Raw genomic sequence first — 20,337 nt, 5'->3', positions numbered from 1 at the left:
TGAGTACACCATGAGGGACTATCTTAGCCCATGGTGTAAGGCTGGAAGGAGGAGAAGGGGAGAGGCCATTATGATATAATTGCATAATAGTGTAGTATGTGCTTTTCTTTTTTGTATATAGTTTTTTTTCCATATTGCTATTAATTATTTGTATTGTGCTTGTAGTCACCGTTAATACATCCTTGAGAAACTAATTTGAAAAGCTAACATAGCTTGGGAATTAACTGATCATTTCACTCTTGAAGCCTAAGTATTGAATTAGATGCAAGCCCAACTGTTCGCTGCAATGTTAATATAATCTTGTCCGTACGAATTGCAGTGCAGATGAATCGGCTCATGCCATACATGCCTGTTGAGCTATTTGTAATCTTAATAAAGGCACCTTGTCATGAATGTAACACTGAATGTATGAACACTGACCAGACTCGGGTCACTATGAAGAGCTCCCGGGATAACAAGGCACTGAATGAACAGAATGAGCGATTTGTATGAATGATGATTCTGATGCAAACCTTAAAAACAAAACACACTTGTGGTTTCCACTGAATGGACAGTCTCATTGCTTTCTGTGGTGATAACACTACTGTACTTATCAAACTTTACACTAAATCATTTTGTACACATTCCTTACTACACGTGTGAACCCTTTAACAAGAGTGAAAGTTATATAATCATAACACTAGAGTCATCCAAAACCCCAACTGCCTTATTATTAAGTAGACATATATAGCAAAGTATCCCTTTACATAAAAACTGAGTATGAAGTCAGATGAAATCATTTTGAACTGACCTGGCCATAGTGACGTATTCTAGGGCAGCAGTTCTGGGAAGTAGCAGCCCATGTGCTGTATTTAACTGTAGGCAGATCACCCAGCGACTGCTTCATGGACCGGTTATCTCCCTTGTAAGCGGCCCGTATACACTATGGAGAATTGAATCTAGTGACCATACTAGATGGTCCATGCCGGACTCTGACCCAGTCCATGCCGGACTCTGACCAACATAGAGGATGACGGCCATGCAGGTAAGTGGTATGGGCCAGCTGGGGTGCTACCGCAATCAGGCCAGTGGCAACACCCAGCCAAGATGCCTGACCATCTTCCTTAGTATTACCTTACTAGTCACAAGTATCTCGTTGTAAAGCATTTTTGTTCTGTGTTTGTTGTCTTTGAGAGTTTTCCAGGACATTGGATGCTATTCTAAAATAGGCTTGGAGCAAATTACACATGATCTTGAGAGACTGGAATAATTAGCACTATGAGAACTGGAGGGGAAATGATTAATCACCTTTAGTACTCGCAAGACCATGAAGTGTTTAAAACATAGATTATTTTCATCTGTGACTAAAGAAAATGTGGGCATATGAAAATGAAAATGCAAACCACCAGAGCAGAAAATGTACAATCATCAGGGTCAACCAAGAAGTAAAAAATAATGCTAAGAACACAAATACAGAAAATAACATTAAAATTCTGCCATTTCAAAAAAATAAATAGGAATGTTAATAATTATAAACTACCAATGTCGCCATGAGAGACCAATTAATACTTGTTATTTTTGTATTCATTCATTTGATTTACCTCATCTCTTGTGAAGATGATTGCATACAATTAAACCAAACACTAGCTTTTCTATGCAGAATAAGGGGCTTCTATACAAAATCAGGGGCTTTTTGTTGTTTGTATTTTATCCATGTTGATTAGTGGTAAAAAAAGAAAAAAAAAAGATTGTTGAAGATGTCTTTTCCAGAACCACCTTTAAAGCCTTTGCCATTGTAGCACAGCATTCCATAACATTCTACGTGGGTCAGAAGGTCTCTGGACTTCCAACTGAGAATCCTTCTATTCAACCACAGAAGTTATGTAAAGCCGTAACAAGAAGGCTAAAGAAAAATGTGCACGTGGATGTAAATGTTTACATCGTAATATTAACCCCTTAATGACAAAGCCCGTACATGTACGGACTCAAATGCATTGTTTTCAATGGGTTTAGGGACCGCCCATTGTCCTTAAGGGGTTAAAGCCAGGCTGTGCCCTTGATTTAGCTGTTCCTCACCCTGGAGTTTTCATGATGAGTTCCTGGTCAAGTTATGAAATGACCAGTTGGACGCAGCTAGTGAGGCAGACTGGTGAACGTTAAGAAAACCCAACTGAAACCGTTTTAGCACCGTGCTAAAAAACAAACTAATGTTCATTCTCTAGAGATATGTGATTGTGGGTTTACCATTATTATGCTAATGATGAGGAGATGATGCAGCCTCCACTAAAGTCAATTTCCAATGTAGTCTGTGTGTATGGAAGATTGGGGAGGGAGTTTAGTCCGATATTAATTTCCATGGATATTACATTTTGCAAATTTACCAACGACCATCTTCAGAAGTCATGTATTGCTGCCGCCGCTGCAAAGGATTCTGGGTAGGCGTGTGCAAATTATGTTAACAATAATCACCTTTTAGCCTCTATATCCACTCTCTACGTGGACCCCTTGGAGCAAACATCCGCTCTACTACAGCCTTTAAACAGAGCCTTTAAACAAGTCTCTGGGCTTGCCTGGTGGTTGCAGATTAGTGGATAATAACGCCTCTGCTACCCAATCCATTTTACGCAGGGGGGTTTTCCCATCACCTCTACCCCATATTGTGAAGATAAGCGTTCCTCTTGAGTTGGCAAAGTTATACATTGTAGTGAATTCAGACATATTATTAGACATGTCCGTATTTGTGTTTCATAAAAGACATAGTATGAGGACCCTTACTTTGTGTCGTGCGGCACGTTCCGATGCGCAATTATCAATCAGCGAAAACTGAAAATTCCACTGAATTTTTAAAAGTGAAATAGGAAAACATCAGACGGCAAATATCTGCATGCAGACAAGTCCCATTGATTTGTCCTCATAAAGGACATTTATTTCTCGCTCACGCTTTTTTTTTTCTTATTACCAATGATTGTCTCTTTTTTAATTATTTTGCTTATTTTTTTTTTTTTCCTTTTCCATCTGGAATTAAATTCTAGTAAGACATTTAACAAATAAAGTAAACAATTCCTTTTAAATGAACTTTGTAATAAAGATAAAAGAATAAATAGTCCATTTTGCTCTTGTCTTGAGCCTGTGTTGTAATTTGTCCCACTTATAATGTTGTTTTTGACTAAATGCATGTCACTTTTGAATAGCCGAGCTGAAATAGGGCAGAATCAATTGAATTGCACTACGGCGACTGTGGTTTAACCTTGACATTCTCTGTTGGGCTGTTGGGTTAACTTTTCGTTCATCAGTTTTCTTTAAGGGAGAATTACTAAATGAGATCATGTTGCCATATCTCCAAAAACAAGCATCCTCTTGGACCTTTGAGCATCCGGAAGAGAATTATGATGTGAAAGGGTTAATAGTGTGATGAAGGTATTTTGGTTTAAGGGCTAATTGTTGAGGAAGGGGTTAATATGCTGTTTTTCAGTTATTCTTTGTATAAAAGCATAGCAGGAACGTTAAATCAGAGTGATGTCGTGTAGAATGTTCTAGTGGGTCTGAAAACAGCCGAACGTGTTCTTGAACCCGGGATGTTGGGAGCTTGAGAACAGGATAGGGAACGCGGCACGAGAATCCTGTTCTTTAACTAACCACAAAATTGTTAAACAATAGCTAATGAGCTCGATCACGTAGATTGTAGTTACATAGACTTTCATGTATTACTAAAAGATATCAAAGTGGGACCCATCCTGCAATTAAGCGAGACCCTGCCGGGGATCAGCGTATGGCGCCTGGCGTCTAAGCATAATATGTTCCGTTCCTCTTCTAGTGGTGATTATGGTGCATGTATTTTGATTTGGGTATTTTGCCTCGAACCTGTTAACCCCTGCCTGTCCACGCAGGTGTGCGCAGTCCTGGGTTAACACAGACCCAAATCCATCCGTTCCTTTTTCCTCCTCTGATGTCCGTCTTTTCCGGGAGATTAGATTCTTCGCTGTGTGAGTATGTATCCACAGTAACCATAGTGTATATACATATCAGAAAATGTGTCCGGAAATGACACAGTGAAAATAAAATTTAACTCCCGAGACATAGATATTTCCAAGCAGGTTGTAAAGTTACATTTGGGTTCTGGTAAAGCCACGGCTCCAATGCGTGAAAGACGGGGAATTCTCCTTGCCGCTAGAGGTGAATTACAATATGCTTTATTCTATCCACGGCCCGGATAACTAAATACAGCTCAACAGGATGAAACATATGTGAGCGTATCAATTTGATTTGCCTAACTGAACACACAGTGTGTGTCTCTGAACATCTCGGCAACTGAATGTCCCATATTAATGCTATTCCATTCCCAGCTTCAAATCAGCAAGCGCTTTCCCCTTTTCATTATCTACGATTATTGATTTCCGTGTTGATTTTATTACTCCTGCGAGCTTCCCTGAAACACAGGCGATCAGCGGCAGCCCCACTTACCCCACGCTTCTTTAGTTTGATTCCCGTAGGATTTATTCTAGAACCTCGCAACTGTGAAAACCAACACAAAACAAAGAAAATCTTAATAAATACATGTATAATTATATAGTAGGAAGAATAGCGTTGTCAAAAATGTTTTCCACAATTGAAACACCGATTGTGACCCAGACCTTCTCGTCCAACATCAGTACCTGACCTCACAAATGTTTTACTGGATCAACGGGCAAAAAGTCCCACAGAAACTCCCCAAAATCCCTTCCAAGAAGAGTGGAAGCGGATATAGCACGCAATTTAGAACGCTGGTCATTAAAGTCCAGGTTGGTGTAATGGTCAGGTGTCCCAATACTTTTGTCCATATAGTATGTGTGTGTGTATTATATATATATATGTATATATATATGTATATATATATATATATATGTATATATATATATATATGTATATATATATATATATATATATATATATATATAATACACACACACTTACGGATAGATTGCGTGTTTACCCTGACTGCTATATTGGGTAGAAAATGTGTTTTAAATACCATACTAGTAATTTCTTTCATATATCTTGGGAAGTGGCGGGGCTGACATTCTCTCCAGAATAAATAATATATTGTGCGTATCTTTGCATTTAAAATAGAAATCTTCTTCCATCTGAAGTAAAAGCCTATAGCTTATGTGACTCTGGATATTTTCCACGATGGACCAATAAAAGTTATCAACGTCGCCCCAAAGACCCTGTCTACTCTTTGACCAAAACGCCAATATATTTTCATCATTTAAAATCATCCATGACTTGTCAGGTCCGCGTTTGACACAGACAGGTTTTCAGTGTCACAGAATAATGGAATATGTGCTTTTGTTTTGTCATTTGCCGGATATAAATTCGGTGTTCACCGTGACTATTCATCAATGTCATGTGGGGGAGAAATCTTGTGTAGTTGAAGACCGGCTTTGTGCAGGTGATTTTATTAATGAAATTCTTCTAACCCTCTTTGCTGTGAATTAATCACTATCTGTATTGCTTTAGAGGAAGCAGAAACACAGGCATACAGGGATTCATGTACTTAGCCGCTCTAGAACAGCCTCAGCCTGTCTGCGTGTCCCACATGCTGGATCCCGACATCGAGTATTAGTTTGTGTCACAGTGAAAATAAAACATCTGGAAACATTTCCTTCAGTGGTGACAGCAATCCGTATGTTCTTACACAGAAACAAAGGCATTACTACCTGTCTGAGACCAAGTTCTTGATGAAAGAACGGCCACCAACCTGGCTGATGCTCTTCGGGGGCACAGGTCATTGGTCATCTATAGCACTGTCCTGCATCAACCTGTTGAGTAGTTCTTGAGATTTTCTTGCCCAATATTAGGTCCCCCTTTTGGCGTGACTTCACTAGGACAATATAGAAACATAGACAATGTGTCGGCGTGTAAGGACCATTTGGCTCACCCGGTCTGCCTTTTTTGTTCTGCTGTAAATAATCAAACCTTTCTCAGCCCTCGCTCTCGCCCTAGATTTATGAAAGCCGTATGCCTATCCCATACATGTTTGGAATTCCTCCGCTGTAGTAAATCTATTTAATATGTATTAAAATTTTACAAATGCAGAAAAATCCACTGATGAAGACGGCTTCATCCTGAATAGCTGCCAACAATACTTGTTATTTACCTTTTTTTATTTGCGCGGTTTGGTTCGCATGACACTGCACTGTTCCTGGAGGATTAACGTATAATAATAAGTTATTGAAGTATCTTGGCAACCAGTTTCCTAACTCCTTGAGAAAAAAAAAAATAACGTTCCCTTGAGCCAACACATGTATGAAATACAATACAGATTTCTCCTCCATTATGCATTTATTTTTTTTAAATATATTTTAATTATTCATTATCTTTTCACTTGAAAATATATCCTCAAAACGTGTTGTTTTTAATTTTTCCCAGACTTCTTTCAGTAACGGGAATGTATAGGTCCACTTAAAATGTTTTTATTATAATGAACATTTCAGCATGTATTGTAACTCCTTGCACAACTTCTCTTTGTTTGAGCTTCTAAGAAGAGGACTTTTATTGTGTTAAACCCATTATCTTACACAAGACCACTGCTTCTCAAAAAAGTCATACCATAGCATGGGTTTTCGTTGAAGTGATATAATCAGAATATATACAGAATAAAGAGGAATGTGCAGGTATTTTGCCCGTTAAAGTGGTTTTGACAGGTGGTCATTGTCCAGAAGAGCGAGAGCTCTGGGTAGCCTACCATAGGAAGTTCCCAGGTGTGACGGAAGCCTCCATCACTGGGACCACTGGAGAGGCCTTACTGCCAGCCTCCTCCCTATTGACTATGGGCCCTGGGTTTGTAAAGGCTGCTGTGGCTACCCCCAGGAGTATATCATGTAATCACTGGCTGAGGGGATTATCTCCAGCAGACAGCCAGGATCTGCAACCAGGGAGTGACTGCCATTGTTTTAATTTAATATCAGACCCCTCCACCTCATGGAGCATTATTATGTTGTGTAAATCAGTCTCTCCCCCCCCCCATTGTATTGTTAATCCCGTTACTGCCCCTGTTGTCTCTGGGAGGCAGATTAAGGGGGCGGTTTGTGTCCCAATATTTTGTTTTATGTTAATATGTGTTTTGCCGGATATATCCAGTCCTGTGTGTGAGAAATAAATCAGTCTTCGTTTGGTTTTACCCTACACTGAGTCTCGGCTAGTGACTGGGGAACCGGGGAAAGTGTGTTGTTCCAGGCTAAGGGAGCACAAGTAAGCGGAGGTAGTCGGTCGGACTAGCCAGATCCGTGACACCAGGTATTCTGATGCCATTGGATGAAGCTGTCAATTATAATGTTTATACACAGTTGTATACTGACTGAAAGCACGTTGAACGCCCTCTTCTGTTTGTAATTTATTTTGTCCAGAAAGACACATTCAAATGAAAGAAGAGAAGTCAAGAGGCAACAATTCAGATAGAGAGTAAAATCCACAGAAAAACAAAACATGTTACAGATACAAAGAGAAAAAAGAGTTTTTAAAGCTACTTTGAAAATATTCTCTATACCCCAACCCAATACTTTATAAATGAAAAGATAGAGCCATCAAGAATAGGTTCTAGTCTGTGTCTCAGTTTTGCATATTGCTAAAGTGTATATATTCCATACAGTGAAATTGACAATGACATTATACAGGTGAGCAATTCTTCGCTTAAGGGCAGTCAGCAGAAACATTCAGTGATGATTGCAGAGATTTTTTTTTCTTGTTTGGGCCTCAAAACTGGATTTTACCTGAAATTTTAAAGCTGATTATGATGTCTCTCAGTGCTTTAAGCTCCAAGAGTGGCATCAAGGGAGATGTCTTCAAGTCCATCATTCACGAGTGGCCATGATTCTCATCAAAAGGTAGTCTCCTCCAACGTGGCCCCACCATTACCGAGTCTTCCACATTCGGAGGGGGAGACCTCAAGAGGGGGCATAGCCAGCAAATCCCCAGTTTATGAAGAAGTTCCTTTGTAACATTTCTTAATACAGACTCTGCATTTCTCCTTCCTACACCATGTAATACTTTCCTTCCTTGCTAGAGGATTTCATAATCCTTTCTCTAAAAAATGTATTCATAATTTCAGGTATTTCGTGATTGTTTTTTTTAAATAGTTATATTTGTGATGTTTTTAAGTCTTGAACAAGATGCCATTATTTGCTGTACTTTCTTTTAAAGCTCCTTAAAAATATGTGCAATGAAAAAAAAACAGATTGTGTGTTTCATTTAAACAAGAAGAATTCAAACTCGATGTGACATCTGCGTGGAAGTGATTGCTAATATACGTTGCTTAGAAATGATCACCCTTAATGCGATGGTGATCCCATCTGAAACCTTCATTCATTCCGTATGTTTGCAGTGACTTTACATCACGAGAAGCGCCGTCTTCTAGAATTGAAGAGATTTACATTTGATTTTGTGAACAAGCTATATAACAAGCACAAGCATTGAAGAAGAAGAAAACTGTAGATATAAATACTAGGCTCTTAAAGTTTGGTGTTACATTATAGGGCAGGAACGTATTGCAAGTGTGAGGACAAGTTTAAAGCAAAATAGTTATTGTCCGTTGTGCTTGCATTCTGAAGTAAGGCTATTTTGCATTCTCTTTGCTATTCCGGACAATAGTTGGTTTGTGTGATATTGTTAATGTTATATTCTTTCTCTTACAATCTCCGACTGGTAAAGCCAAGGTGCAATGGAAGAAAATACTTGTAAGACTGGTTTTAAACAATACTTTCTTTTCTCTTGCAGCGGAAAGGCTGAGGGTTCATGTGCCGGTAGAGATCCCCTTAAAGTCTTGGAGAACATTGTTAAAGAGGTTCACCTAAGCGCTGAACAGGGGTAAGTAATGCTATCCTACCTTGTCCTTTGCCAACCATCAATCGCACTTATGTCATCAGGCAGCCTACATTTTTTTTATTTATATATGTGTGTATGTGTGTGTATATATATATATATATATATGTGTATATATATATATATATATATATATATATATAATTAGATTTTTTTTCTTTTCTATTTCTTTTTTTTCTCATCAATATACATTTCATTTTACATGCTGTTAGGTGTGCCGATTGAGTTATAGTACAGAAAAACAATTTTTGCAAATTTCTTTAATATACCTTAGTAGTAGATGGTTTCGAAATGAGGTTTTATAGCAGTCCCATAGGACAGAGTTTCAGTGTTAAGCTGAATTGTTAAAGTGGTATTTGTAACTGCATTTTACATATTTACCTAGTCACAATGAAGCAGCCATGAGTGTACTGTGTTTATCTGTGTCGTAGCATATCAATTCTTTAACCCAGACCTGGATAATGTTTGGATCCGCTCACCCAGCATATGTGCCGGTGACCCGCGCAGTGATGTAAATGCTAAGGTCCTCTTCATATTGTGATTGTGTTAAGCCAAAAACACAATGCCCCACAGATGGTAAAAATCGATGTACTTCTATAAACAATTAGGTTGTTTTATCTTTGTTGTTGCTTTGATGTGAGTATTTAATAACTCACATCACATCTATAGTGTTTCTGTATATAAAAAAAAATCACATGTTAATGTTGAAATTCATACGGTATTGGACAGCAGTTAAGAGCAATTTGACTGCTTTACTGTAAATAATCAGTCCTTGGGGTTGTCTTAGATTAAGCCTTATGCATGTTTTAATCCCTCCACTGTATTAGCCTCTACCACTTCAGTTGGGAGGCTGGTATACTTAAAACCAGCTGTGAACCCAACAAGGGAACCAAAGACCCAGAGAGCTAGCCGGGCTTTTGTTTTTGTTTGAAAAGCATGTGTAAAGTGTTTTCTCCACTCCTCTGAGCTCTTGTGGTGCTATTGCTGGCTAACTATAACCAGCTTACAAGGCACCCAAGGTGTGCTCCTCCTGTTTCTTGGATATGAATCTGATATTTATAAGCAAGTGTGGGTTATCATTAAGTGGGTTATTACTGCAAGTTAAAGAGCCTGGATTTTAATAGTGGTTTACCTTCTCGTTGTCTTCTGCGTACTCAAAGACTCCTCTATTTGATATCCGCAAATATGTTTTGTAACAAATCACAATACATTTTATGTATACAGTGCCAGCAGATAAGTGCCACTGCTATCAATATATATTTATATGTTTAACAACATGGATATTTTTTTCTTCTTCACATTTATTAATACATTTGGACTGCAAGCAGAAATATATATATATATATATATTTTATTTTATGTTACTGAGGTCTTTTTATTTTTTTTTGTGCACTACTCCCATCTGGAAAAGCATACCATGCATTCTGTGATTCATTTGAATTTGAGTCCTACATTTTTCAGCAATATTTGTAAAAATATAATGTACAATACATCCTGGATTTCCTATAAGGCGACCATGAAACTCCGATCATGTGATTGATTGCCTTTTGGTTGCAGACATATTGATTGTTCTCAAGGGTTCCAATGAGTTACAAGGTTTCTTTTGTGTTTCCCCCCCCAATCAATATATAGCCTTTTACATTTATCAATGTTGAAAGACCCTGAGAAATGATGGATAGTTTAAAAAGCCGTAACAATGGAGTTGTTGGTTCAATGTTAATAGAGACATATGATGCAGAAGACAGAACTCTGAACAACTAACTGTAACATTTTCATTTTAGTTTTTAGAAACAGTCAACCCCTTAGCTTGGAACTGAAGGCCTATATCCAAAACTGAGGCTATCAGTGCAATAGAACAGCTGACGACCTGTTAATTTGTTTTTCTAACTTGTTTTGTTCCCTTCCATATAAAATCAGGGAGATTGTAATATTGACCATATCAGATTAAGTTTTGGGTCTCATAGTGGCACTCAATAGGTTGGAGTCTTTAAGTATGTAAACCTCTATGTGTAATCTTTTAATGAAAAAGTACTTTTCGTAATATTGCAAGCCTCCCAAGTGTCCTGGTGTTCGTGGGAGAGTAACAGTTTTCAGGAACTGTCCTCCCGTCCTACATCGCTGCCCCGCCGGTTTTTCCTTAGCGGGTAGTGGGCTTCATGAGCCAGGTGGAGACGTCGTCCGGCTGTGAAACAGGTAGAGGTCTGTGCTGTCCCACTTTATAAGCGGCATGTCTTGCAAAATAGTGTTCAGTCCAACAGGGCTACCTTCTTCCAGCTGTCATAAGTTTTTGTTACTCATCAATATCCACAGTCCTTTTTTTTTTTTCCCGATGGGCTGGTACCGTGTGTCGTCATGTAGAAGTGGCGTCATGTCTTCATGTACGCTTGACTGGCGTGTTAGGGCTGTAAAAATGGAGACAGACTGTAAAAAAGGAAAAACATAGGAAACAAGTGAGCAGGATAGAGGCAGAAAAGAGAATGGTCAACGGAATCTACAAGAGAATCAAGAACAGAAAAGAGACCGCAAGGGGGATACAGAAAAGAGAATACAATTAAACATTAAGGATATATAGGACAATACTATGTTCTGTCTTGATGAGAGTGAAGAGTGATGCGTGGGTCTTCATGACCAGGAAAAGAAACAGGCTCGTCTTTGGCAGCTTGAAATGTTACAAGATCTGAATGCGTGCAGACATCACAGCGAGGTCTTGTTTCTAAGGGCTGCGATTACATTATCACCGGAGCTGTCACTTCCAGCAAATCCATGTCCAAGCCTTTTAACGGAAAGCCCCATGCTGCTTAAAGCGTTCCATCTTTAAAGCCAAGTCCAAAGATTACATTGAAGAATGCTCTAATCGTTTGTCTCAGCATAACGGTTTATATTTTTATCGATTTATATAGCAAATGACTATTTTCATTTTAAAGGAAAAGGGAAAAATATTTTTTTCTCGAACAAGAAAAAAATTGCAGTCCAATGGAAACTCATTATTGATTCATACAGTGCAGTGCTATCATATTCCTCCGCGTACATGTACAATTTGTAATGGGTAAACAAGACAAGTATAGCATTACAAAATAAATGGTCTTAAAGAAGGTAAGGAAGACCCTTCTCAAACGAGCTTACGATCTGTTGTTATTGGATACCCCCAAACATTTCAGGTGTACAAAACCGGAGAGTTTTGCTGTGTGTGGTCAACAGGTAGGGGTGGGATGGCAGACAACAGTAGCAGGGCTTGAAAGCGGCGCTGCTTCAGTGCTTCACAAGAGGGCCACATAGGTCGTTGAGGTCTGTGTTACAACAGCACACATCACCATTTATTTTACAGCTCCCCGGGCCAGTCAGGGGAGATAAAAAGCAGAAACTGAGGTGGTTAGTTGGTGGTATCAACAAGGTATGTTCTGTTTTTTTTATCCACTGACCTGGAGCCCACCCTGATTTTTGGATGCCACCACTTCCTTAGGCTGGTAAAACTTTACCATTATTTACTGCAATGCGAAAGGTCTTGTTTATTTTATCTGACATAAAAAAAGAAGCCTAGAGACGTATCTACAAATGAAAAAAATATACATGTTTATAGCGTGTTCTATTGATAAAAATATGGTGGAACGTCTCCTTTAAATTTCTATTGAAATGAGGGATATGGATTTTAAAAACATTATAAAGCATCAGGTATAGTTTGCTGATAAATGGTTAACACTGAATATTTTTTTTCTTCCTTTTCAAATTAATATCCCACTTGGCACATTAAAAAAAAAGAAAAGTAGAACATTGAAATGTCATTGTTTAAATTACATACAGGTAGTTGACATTTTGGGCTCCCCTTTATCCTTTGTCTGTCTCTTGTTTTTCCTCATTAAAATGGAGATTATTTTGTACTTTTAGGGTATTGACAAATTGCTCGACTTGCAAACAATATCCCCTGCGGTGAGAATCAGGGGTTTCTCAACCAAGCATTTTCTTGCACTTTCAAGAGAACTGACTGCATTGATTGGTGTATACAAAGTCAAGCCACATAATCAACACATTATTAAAAGAGAGAGAGAGACTATATGCCTGTGGGAAGCTTGATCTACTGAAAGTGTATAATCTATGACAAATGCTGCTTTATGAATAAGGCATTTCATTGTATACTTACAAAGATGGAGCTTTCAGGTAGTAGCAGGCAGTCGCTTTGTGCTCAAACTTCAATAGAGAACTCACCTTATTAAAGAAAAGGTATAGAACAGACTCTAGCCAAGAACGAGCAAGGGTACAATGCACGGTTCTCTGTATATCCACATGACTTCTTAAAATGCAAATATAATCAATTTGCGTTTGCTTATTATGTTGTATCCATTTTCCTTCTGGTTATTTCAATGCCTGTCAACACAAAGTGGCCGTGCTTATGGGGAACTTGCCACTGTTTGGGTGAGGCTGATGGAAGGTCATCCAAGGTGGTAATGTTAATGGAGATATTGAGGTTCTCCACAAATATAGCCGTCGTACCCAGTCCAGCCCTGATTTACCTCCACCGACCTAAAGAAATGTTTTATTTCTTACTTTAAGACAAAAGAAGTGTGGTAAAAAGAACCCTAAAAAATATACTATTGGCCAGTTTCTTGTAGGGTGCTCTTCTAGATACATACATTGAAACTGAGATGTCCTACTAGGCCATGAAACCATAACATTTTAAACCGTAAAGTTATGGTTCCAATTTATATTACGGTTAATTTATAAAATTATGATCGTATGACAACTACACTATGACCAATATTGCTACCTATGTGGCTAAATTTACCATGCGATACACAAACCCAGCTTCTTTGTATATAGCATCATTTGTGCAGCAAAATTTCCACGGCGGTGACAGGCACGTGTTAGTCTAAAGACTTCTTGGAAAAAAGCAATTTAATTATTTATGACTTTGTTAATTAAAAAAAACCATTACTTTAATTACCTGAAATTAGACTTGTTATGATTCAAAAACTATATAAAGCAGGAAAGGTTTAGAATTTGAGACATATTCAATGCTTAGCAAAATAAGTTAATTTCTAATTATTCATCTCGGATAAAACATATATGTTCTATGATTAATCATCTCATGTTTTTATTTTTTTTTGTTTTGTTATTTTGTCTTTTTATCTTGTCCTCACCAATTCTTCAGATTAGACAAAATCATCCTTAGTTGAGCTCTCTTCTTACTAAAAAGGAAAGGAAAGGGAAAATAACAAGCTGACATTTCTGTACAAAAAAGCCCATAATTGCTACGTTTATTTTTGTTCTTAAAATCTTGGAAATACTGTTTTCGTTATATTTGATGGCGCAGTATAATAGTTCCAGTAAATGCCATTTGTTTCAATATAAATAGGAATGGCTGCCACGTTGGCTGTTTTATTGAAGCCGGTTCCATTACTTTTGCACATGAAAAATGATTTACTCTGCATTAAGTTATTTTTACTTACATTTAATTCACACAAATTTGGACTTTTGTAAATACTTTCTATGATCTTCACTTTTATGCAGGACATTTATTACAGATTAAATGAAAAGAGGGCAGTTTGCTAGTTTTACCATACTTAAAACCCTTCTGCTGCCATGCCAGCTCTATCAGCCTTAACCTGCAACTTTCTGTCTCCATTGCCACGGTCATCCCAGGTCACTGCCGCATGGCAGCGTTTGGCCACCATCTCATGTTTAGCTTTTTTGGGCCATGAAACCCAAGGGACGAATCTTCTCTGATTTCTGTCCCATACTGCAGGATATGACATTGCTTCATGTGCTGGTGGGGAAAGGATTGTGATTTATGCCTTGCGCAATTCTTCATCTATTTAATTATTGTGAAGACTTACACATATTGGTTGCCTGCTGGATCCTGTTCGATGTAACAAGACAAACTGTCTCTACTGTATATCCCTCTTTTTTTTCTTCTTTCCCCCTACCTCTGGAATCCACTACTATATTCTAATGGGCAGTCCAGTTGTAGAAACAATATGGCTTCCAGTATTCCACAGAGATGTTTGCAGTAAAGCAACATTGGCTGTCCACAGTTCCATTTAGAATCATGCACTAAACATGGCATCTCTCTCGCCATAGGGTCTGAGTAGACATACATGCATACTTTTTTTTTTTGTCAGAGAAAAAGCACAGAGAAACTGCTTCATAAACGAAGCACTCATTTCCACTACTATTGACTCTATTAAGCAGACAATACCTGAATATTGTGTTACTTTGCACGTTTACTATGGACATCAGACAGTTTTACTAGCGGTTATACCAGAAATATCGGTGCTCTTACAAAGGGTTAATGGGAAGATCCTCAGGGTCACACCACCTGGAGCCAAATCCTTCTTATTCCATTCTGATGTAATGATACCTGAGCATCCGGTTGGTGTTTGCCCCACTGGCTGATCACAGCTGAAATCACTGCTTGAATACAGTGTTACTAAATTGAGAATATTTGTACCTCCTGTCAAATTATGGTTTTCATTAGAACCATTTGGCTACCACCATTGGTGAGGAACTGCAAAATAATCTTTCTGATGTGTTATTTAAATGGTAATACTGGGATTTTTCCAGCATCCGCACATGCAGAGATTCTCAACTGTGGGCATATGTATCCGGTGTCAGTATTTAATGTCCACATGTCTAAAAGGGCAATGAGAAATATTATTCCGAAAGCTTCCTGAATGTGATGTACTTAGCGTCACCTGCAGTGTTGGCTCGGCAAATGGCTCCAGCAGGAATCTGAATCCTTAGACCTCTGTGGAGTGGGAAGCTGCTGAAGCTCCATACATTTGAACAATGTATACGAAAGTACTTACAAAGCGAGCTTATATATATTCATGATAGTTGTAATATATGTAATTGTACAACAAACACCAATTTCAGCAGAATAAAGCATTTATAACAGAGAAATCCAGCTTCTCTCCAGCTTTTGCCCTACTGTCTTAGTGCATTTGTTGATCATATGTCTTATTTTGGAAATTATTTTCCGTGGTTTATTCAACTGTGTTCAAAAATATCTCTGCGCCTTCTAAGTCACAGCGTATGCTGCATTGCACAGTTGGTAACTTTATATAATTGGTAAGTTTCAGAAGTCTAGACATATGGCTTTCAAAGATTTAATCTACCGGTGCTTTTTTTACCACATATTCTTAGTACTTCTTACATCGCTATGTTTTTATTAAATTTATTGTCCGATACAATTTGTATTCCAAGTGTTGGTTAATTAAATGTTCAACTGTGTATTTTTTAGCATAGAAATTTATAATTTTAATATATATATATTATACATATGGTGGGAAACGTGTTCTTGGCAATATCATAAAAAGAAAAGTTAATGTGTTATTGTTTTGTTTGTTATATAATGATGCGTTAGTGACACTGGACATAGTCGCAGTCTGCGTCGTTATGCTTAGTGTTCTGCTTCTATGAATTAATAATGGCTTCTGCGCCTGTAGGAATGTGATAGAATATAATAAGTATATGTTTTCGAGACTAAAAAAAAAGTATGCCAGTTACATCTTCCTAAAATATTCCATTTAAAAAAAATAAATAAAACCAAGCTTCAAGATCTTATTGTAGAATTTATTATGGCACGAAAATCAACAAATTCTCTCATTCCGTTGTCACTCTCTCTGTTGTGACAGTAGTGTTGTGTCTTGGTGTAATCTCCCATCAGGGTACAAAGTTATAAAGAAAAACTTAGACTCAGTAGAGCAAGCTCTATGTAGATCCAAAAAAAGAGACATGTGGAGACTGCGCTTCAAAACACCTTGGTCTCCTGGTTTAGATATGCTAACCCTCTATACATATGTGCATATGGATCCTTTCTCATACCACCCCCCCCCACACACACACACTGCTGGCCCATGTGGTCATATCCAACAGATGAGCTACTGTAGCTCACATTGCTAAAATCTTACCGCTGGTTCTGATAGAAAGCTGTCAGAACACACAGTGCATCGCAGTTTGTTGCTTATGGGGCTGCATTGACGCAGACCAGTCGGAGTGTCCATGCTGACCCCTGTCCACTGCCGAAAGCACCTACAATGGGCACGTAAGCATAAAAACTGGACCACGGAGCAATGGAAGAAGGTGACCTGGTGTGATGAATCACGTTTTCTTTTACATCACATGAATGGCCGGGTGCGTGTGCGTCACTTGCCTAGAAAGCACATGGCACTATGATGTACTATGGGAAGAAGGCAAGCCGGTGGAGGCAGTGTGATTCATTGGGCAATGTTCTGCTGAGAAACCTTGGGTCCTGCTATTCATGCGGATGTTACTTTGACACATATCACCTACCTAAGCATTGTTGCATGGACACCCTTTCATGGACACCGTATTTCTTGATGGCATTGGCCACTTTCAGCAGGATAATGCGCCCTGACACAAAGCAAAAATGGTTCAGGAATGGTTTGAGGAACACAACAAGTTCAAGGTGTTGATTTGGCCCTCAAAATCCCCAGATTTCAATCCAATCAAGTATCTGTGGGATGTACTGGACAAACAAGTCCATGGAGGCCCCACCTCACAACTTACAGGACTTAAAGAATCTGCTGCCAACGTCTTTATGTCAGATACCACAGCACACCTTCAGTGATCTAGTGGAGTCCATGCCTCGACTGTTCTAATCCCACACTGATGAGATCCAACATGATAGAAACCTGTTTAGAGGAACCCTCTGGCTCATGTAGTTCCAAACTTGAACTAAACATAAAGCTGAAACTAAAGTAGCAGACATATCCAAATCAACCAACCAGTTTAACAATGGGTATGGAATCAAAAACATATCTACCATGTGTCCTTATCTCCATGCCTGGATTTCTTAAAGGAGATTGGATGCTTTAGACATTTAAATTAAAATTTGGATTGTTTGTAGACCTCCATAATAATATAGTACTAGTAAGTACATTATATTTTGGTACACAGGTAGATTTTATTTTTCCCACCCCAAGTTATTTTATACTGTATATCTATCTGTCTACACACACAGTATGTACTTATGCGCAGCCAAGCAAGTTTGTACGTGGCCACCGAAGAACTATCTCTGATTGAAACATAATTGACAGCAGGTGAATCATAAACATTATCGTTATCCATCAACACATTTTCTTTTGGCAGCTTTATCCAGAACACTGCATTTCATATGGATGGGCTGTTATCCTAATTTTAAGCAATTCACATATGCCTCATAACTACATTAGATATAACAAGAACATTTTTCCACTGTTGATCCATTTAAAAAAAAAAAAAAAAAAAAAAAAGAAAGAAAAAGCCAAATCTCCCTTCTAATTCCTGATGCCTTAGATCCTCATCCTCAATGCAAAACACGTTCCGTTTTTAATTTGATCTTTAACCAACTTCCACCTATCCTCCAGCCATTCATTTTCGAGATGGCATGTTAAGCATAACACAGTCTTTGGAACAAATCCCCAATTACGTCCCTTTGCAAATCCATGAACATATTGTGTTTACTGTAATGGTATATTATATAACATGTTTTATGGTTTTTCATTTCAATCCAGATGGCAACTTGTGTCCCCAACCAGATATATTTCTGTTGTGTTTAACGTCTGTGCTTTCCTGTCACCGCTAAAAGCATTTGATCTTTTGGGACAATTTCTGTGATTGATCTTGTGGGAATTTATTGGAACAGTGATTAATTAAAAAAAAAAAAAAAACAGCTCAGATGTGGTGTCTTTTGTTTATAATGTTAAACGTCTTTCATTTTTCCTAGACATATTTAATTTATCTTATGATGTTGTAGCATTTGATTTCTAAAACATTTCTTTGTGAGCCATCACAGTCAATTGTAATGCGTATACGCAGTTTAATACTAATGTTAAGGTAATAACTCCGGGGGATTACATTTCAATACAGACAACAGATTTTTGGAATTGTTTTAGTTGAGACAGCCCTACTTGGAGTTGGAGACAGAAGTTGTCAGGGCCAGATATGGGAATGGACAGAGTTAGGAAAAAGACCACCTATCCTTTTATCAGAAGAAAAGTCTTGAAGTGCTCAGTTGCAGAAAACCGTGAGATGGCCAAGTGGGAGCTGTGATTGAGGTCCGTCCGGCAACAGCATAGACCTCCATTGACTTTAGAGCTCCTTGGACTGGTCAGTGGAGATCAGGTGAAGCCCCCTCCAACCGGCCAGTGATCCCATCAGCCACAAAAGCAGAAATTTGGACAATTAGAAAGTATTCTTTTTTTGGCACTCTGAGCTGGAGGGGACAATATTTGCATCTCATATTCCTTTATGTCCAGTATTTTGGCAGCTGGCAAACCTATGAAGCTACCGTGAAGGCTAGTTATATGGAACTCCAGTCAAGACATAGGAGCATTGATGGCAGATTTTTCCTTCTGTAAGACTCAAAGGTCTATCAGTCGCTGGTTTCATCTTAAATTCAGCTTAGTTGTATACCTACCCAATGCAAATAAAAAAAATCCCCTAACTATATTATCTTTCACAACTACTGTTGGGACCCTCTGAGTAAAGTTTATCTTCCCTACATTACGTTTAAGCCTCTGACCCTCTAGATTAACATTATGACCTCTTGTTCTAAAATTTCTTCTCCTTTGAAATAAACTTTCCTTCTGTACTTTTTAAAATGCCTTTGATTATTTAAATGTCTATATGACATCACCTTTTTCTCTTCTTTCCTCTGAGCTATGCATTTTAAGATTCCTTTAAATCTTTCCTCATAATCTTTATCTTGCACGCCATTCGCTATTGTTGTTGTCCTTTTTTAAGGACTTCAAGTCCTCAGATGTCTACACGATACTCTATGTGAGATCTGTAATGTGTAATCTGTAAGAAACCACCTTCTTTCTGTTAGTAAACGTAACTAGCTATAAAACCCAACACCCCGCTTGCTCTTTCTGATGCTATGTCTGCTGGATGCAAAAAGTGAAAATAACTGAACATTATAGCAAATATCACCTTTGATTCCCCCTCCCCTCCTCATTAAAGGTTCCTTCAATAATTGACTGCATTTTGTACTTTTTTATTTGAAACAGTTGAATAGTTTTTGAAATATTACAGATCAAAACCGCACCTTATGCCTTCGCTTGACTTTTCTTGGAAATCTTGTGTAATTATTAATTCGCTAGTCCTGAGCTCTTTCAACTTCTCTGCACTCCTTCAGATGCAACCAAGATATCACAGCCTCCAACACAGAAGTCGTATACGCAAGTGAGAATAATCGTGCCAACCAGGCAAGGCGTCTGCTCCCCGTACACTAAGCATTTCAGAAGGTTACAAGTCCAATTTATTAATAAAAAATAATAACTTATTTTCCAGTTCAGTACACTTAATTTAATGGCACATTAATGTCTTAAAGAACCAGCTCATGTGACTGTCATTGAAATGGTGTGCATGGATATATTCCTTTTTGCTTTCTCATCATTGAATGACATGCACAGATTAAATTTTTTTATTTTTTTTCTTCCTCTTTGATGGAGACTTTGGAGAAATCTCACTGATTGGCTCCATGTAATGTATACCCTCCCTTTA

At 38.2% G+C, this 20,337-nt stretch overlaps 1 protein-coding gene across 1 annotated transcript in view; it reads left to right on the top strand.

The window, feature by feature from the left end:
- NBAS (NBAS subunit of NRZ tethering complex) overlaps window positions 1–20,337 on the top strand; it is a 253,053-nt gene that overhangs the window by 179,473 nt on the left and 53,243 nt on the right. Inside the window, exon 47 of the mRNA XM_053461340.1 lies at window positions 8,731–8,820. Within this exon, the coding sequence (XP_053317315.1) occupies window positions 8,731–8,820 (90 nt within the window). The remainder of the gene's footprint in view (window positions 1–8,730; window positions 8,821–20,337) is intronic.

Source organism: Spea bombifrons, chromosome 3 (genome assembly GCF_027358695.1).
Source record: "Spea bombifrons isolate aSpeBom1 chromosome 3, aSpeBom1.2.pri, whole genome shotgun sequence".
In the NCBI taxonomy this organism is placed as follows: domain Eukaryota; kingdom Metazoa; phylum Chordata; class Amphibia; order Anura; family Pelobatidae; genus Spea; species Spea bombifrons.
Note: the sequence above shows the minus strand (reverse complement) of the source record. Positions and strands in the feature narration are given on the sequence as shown.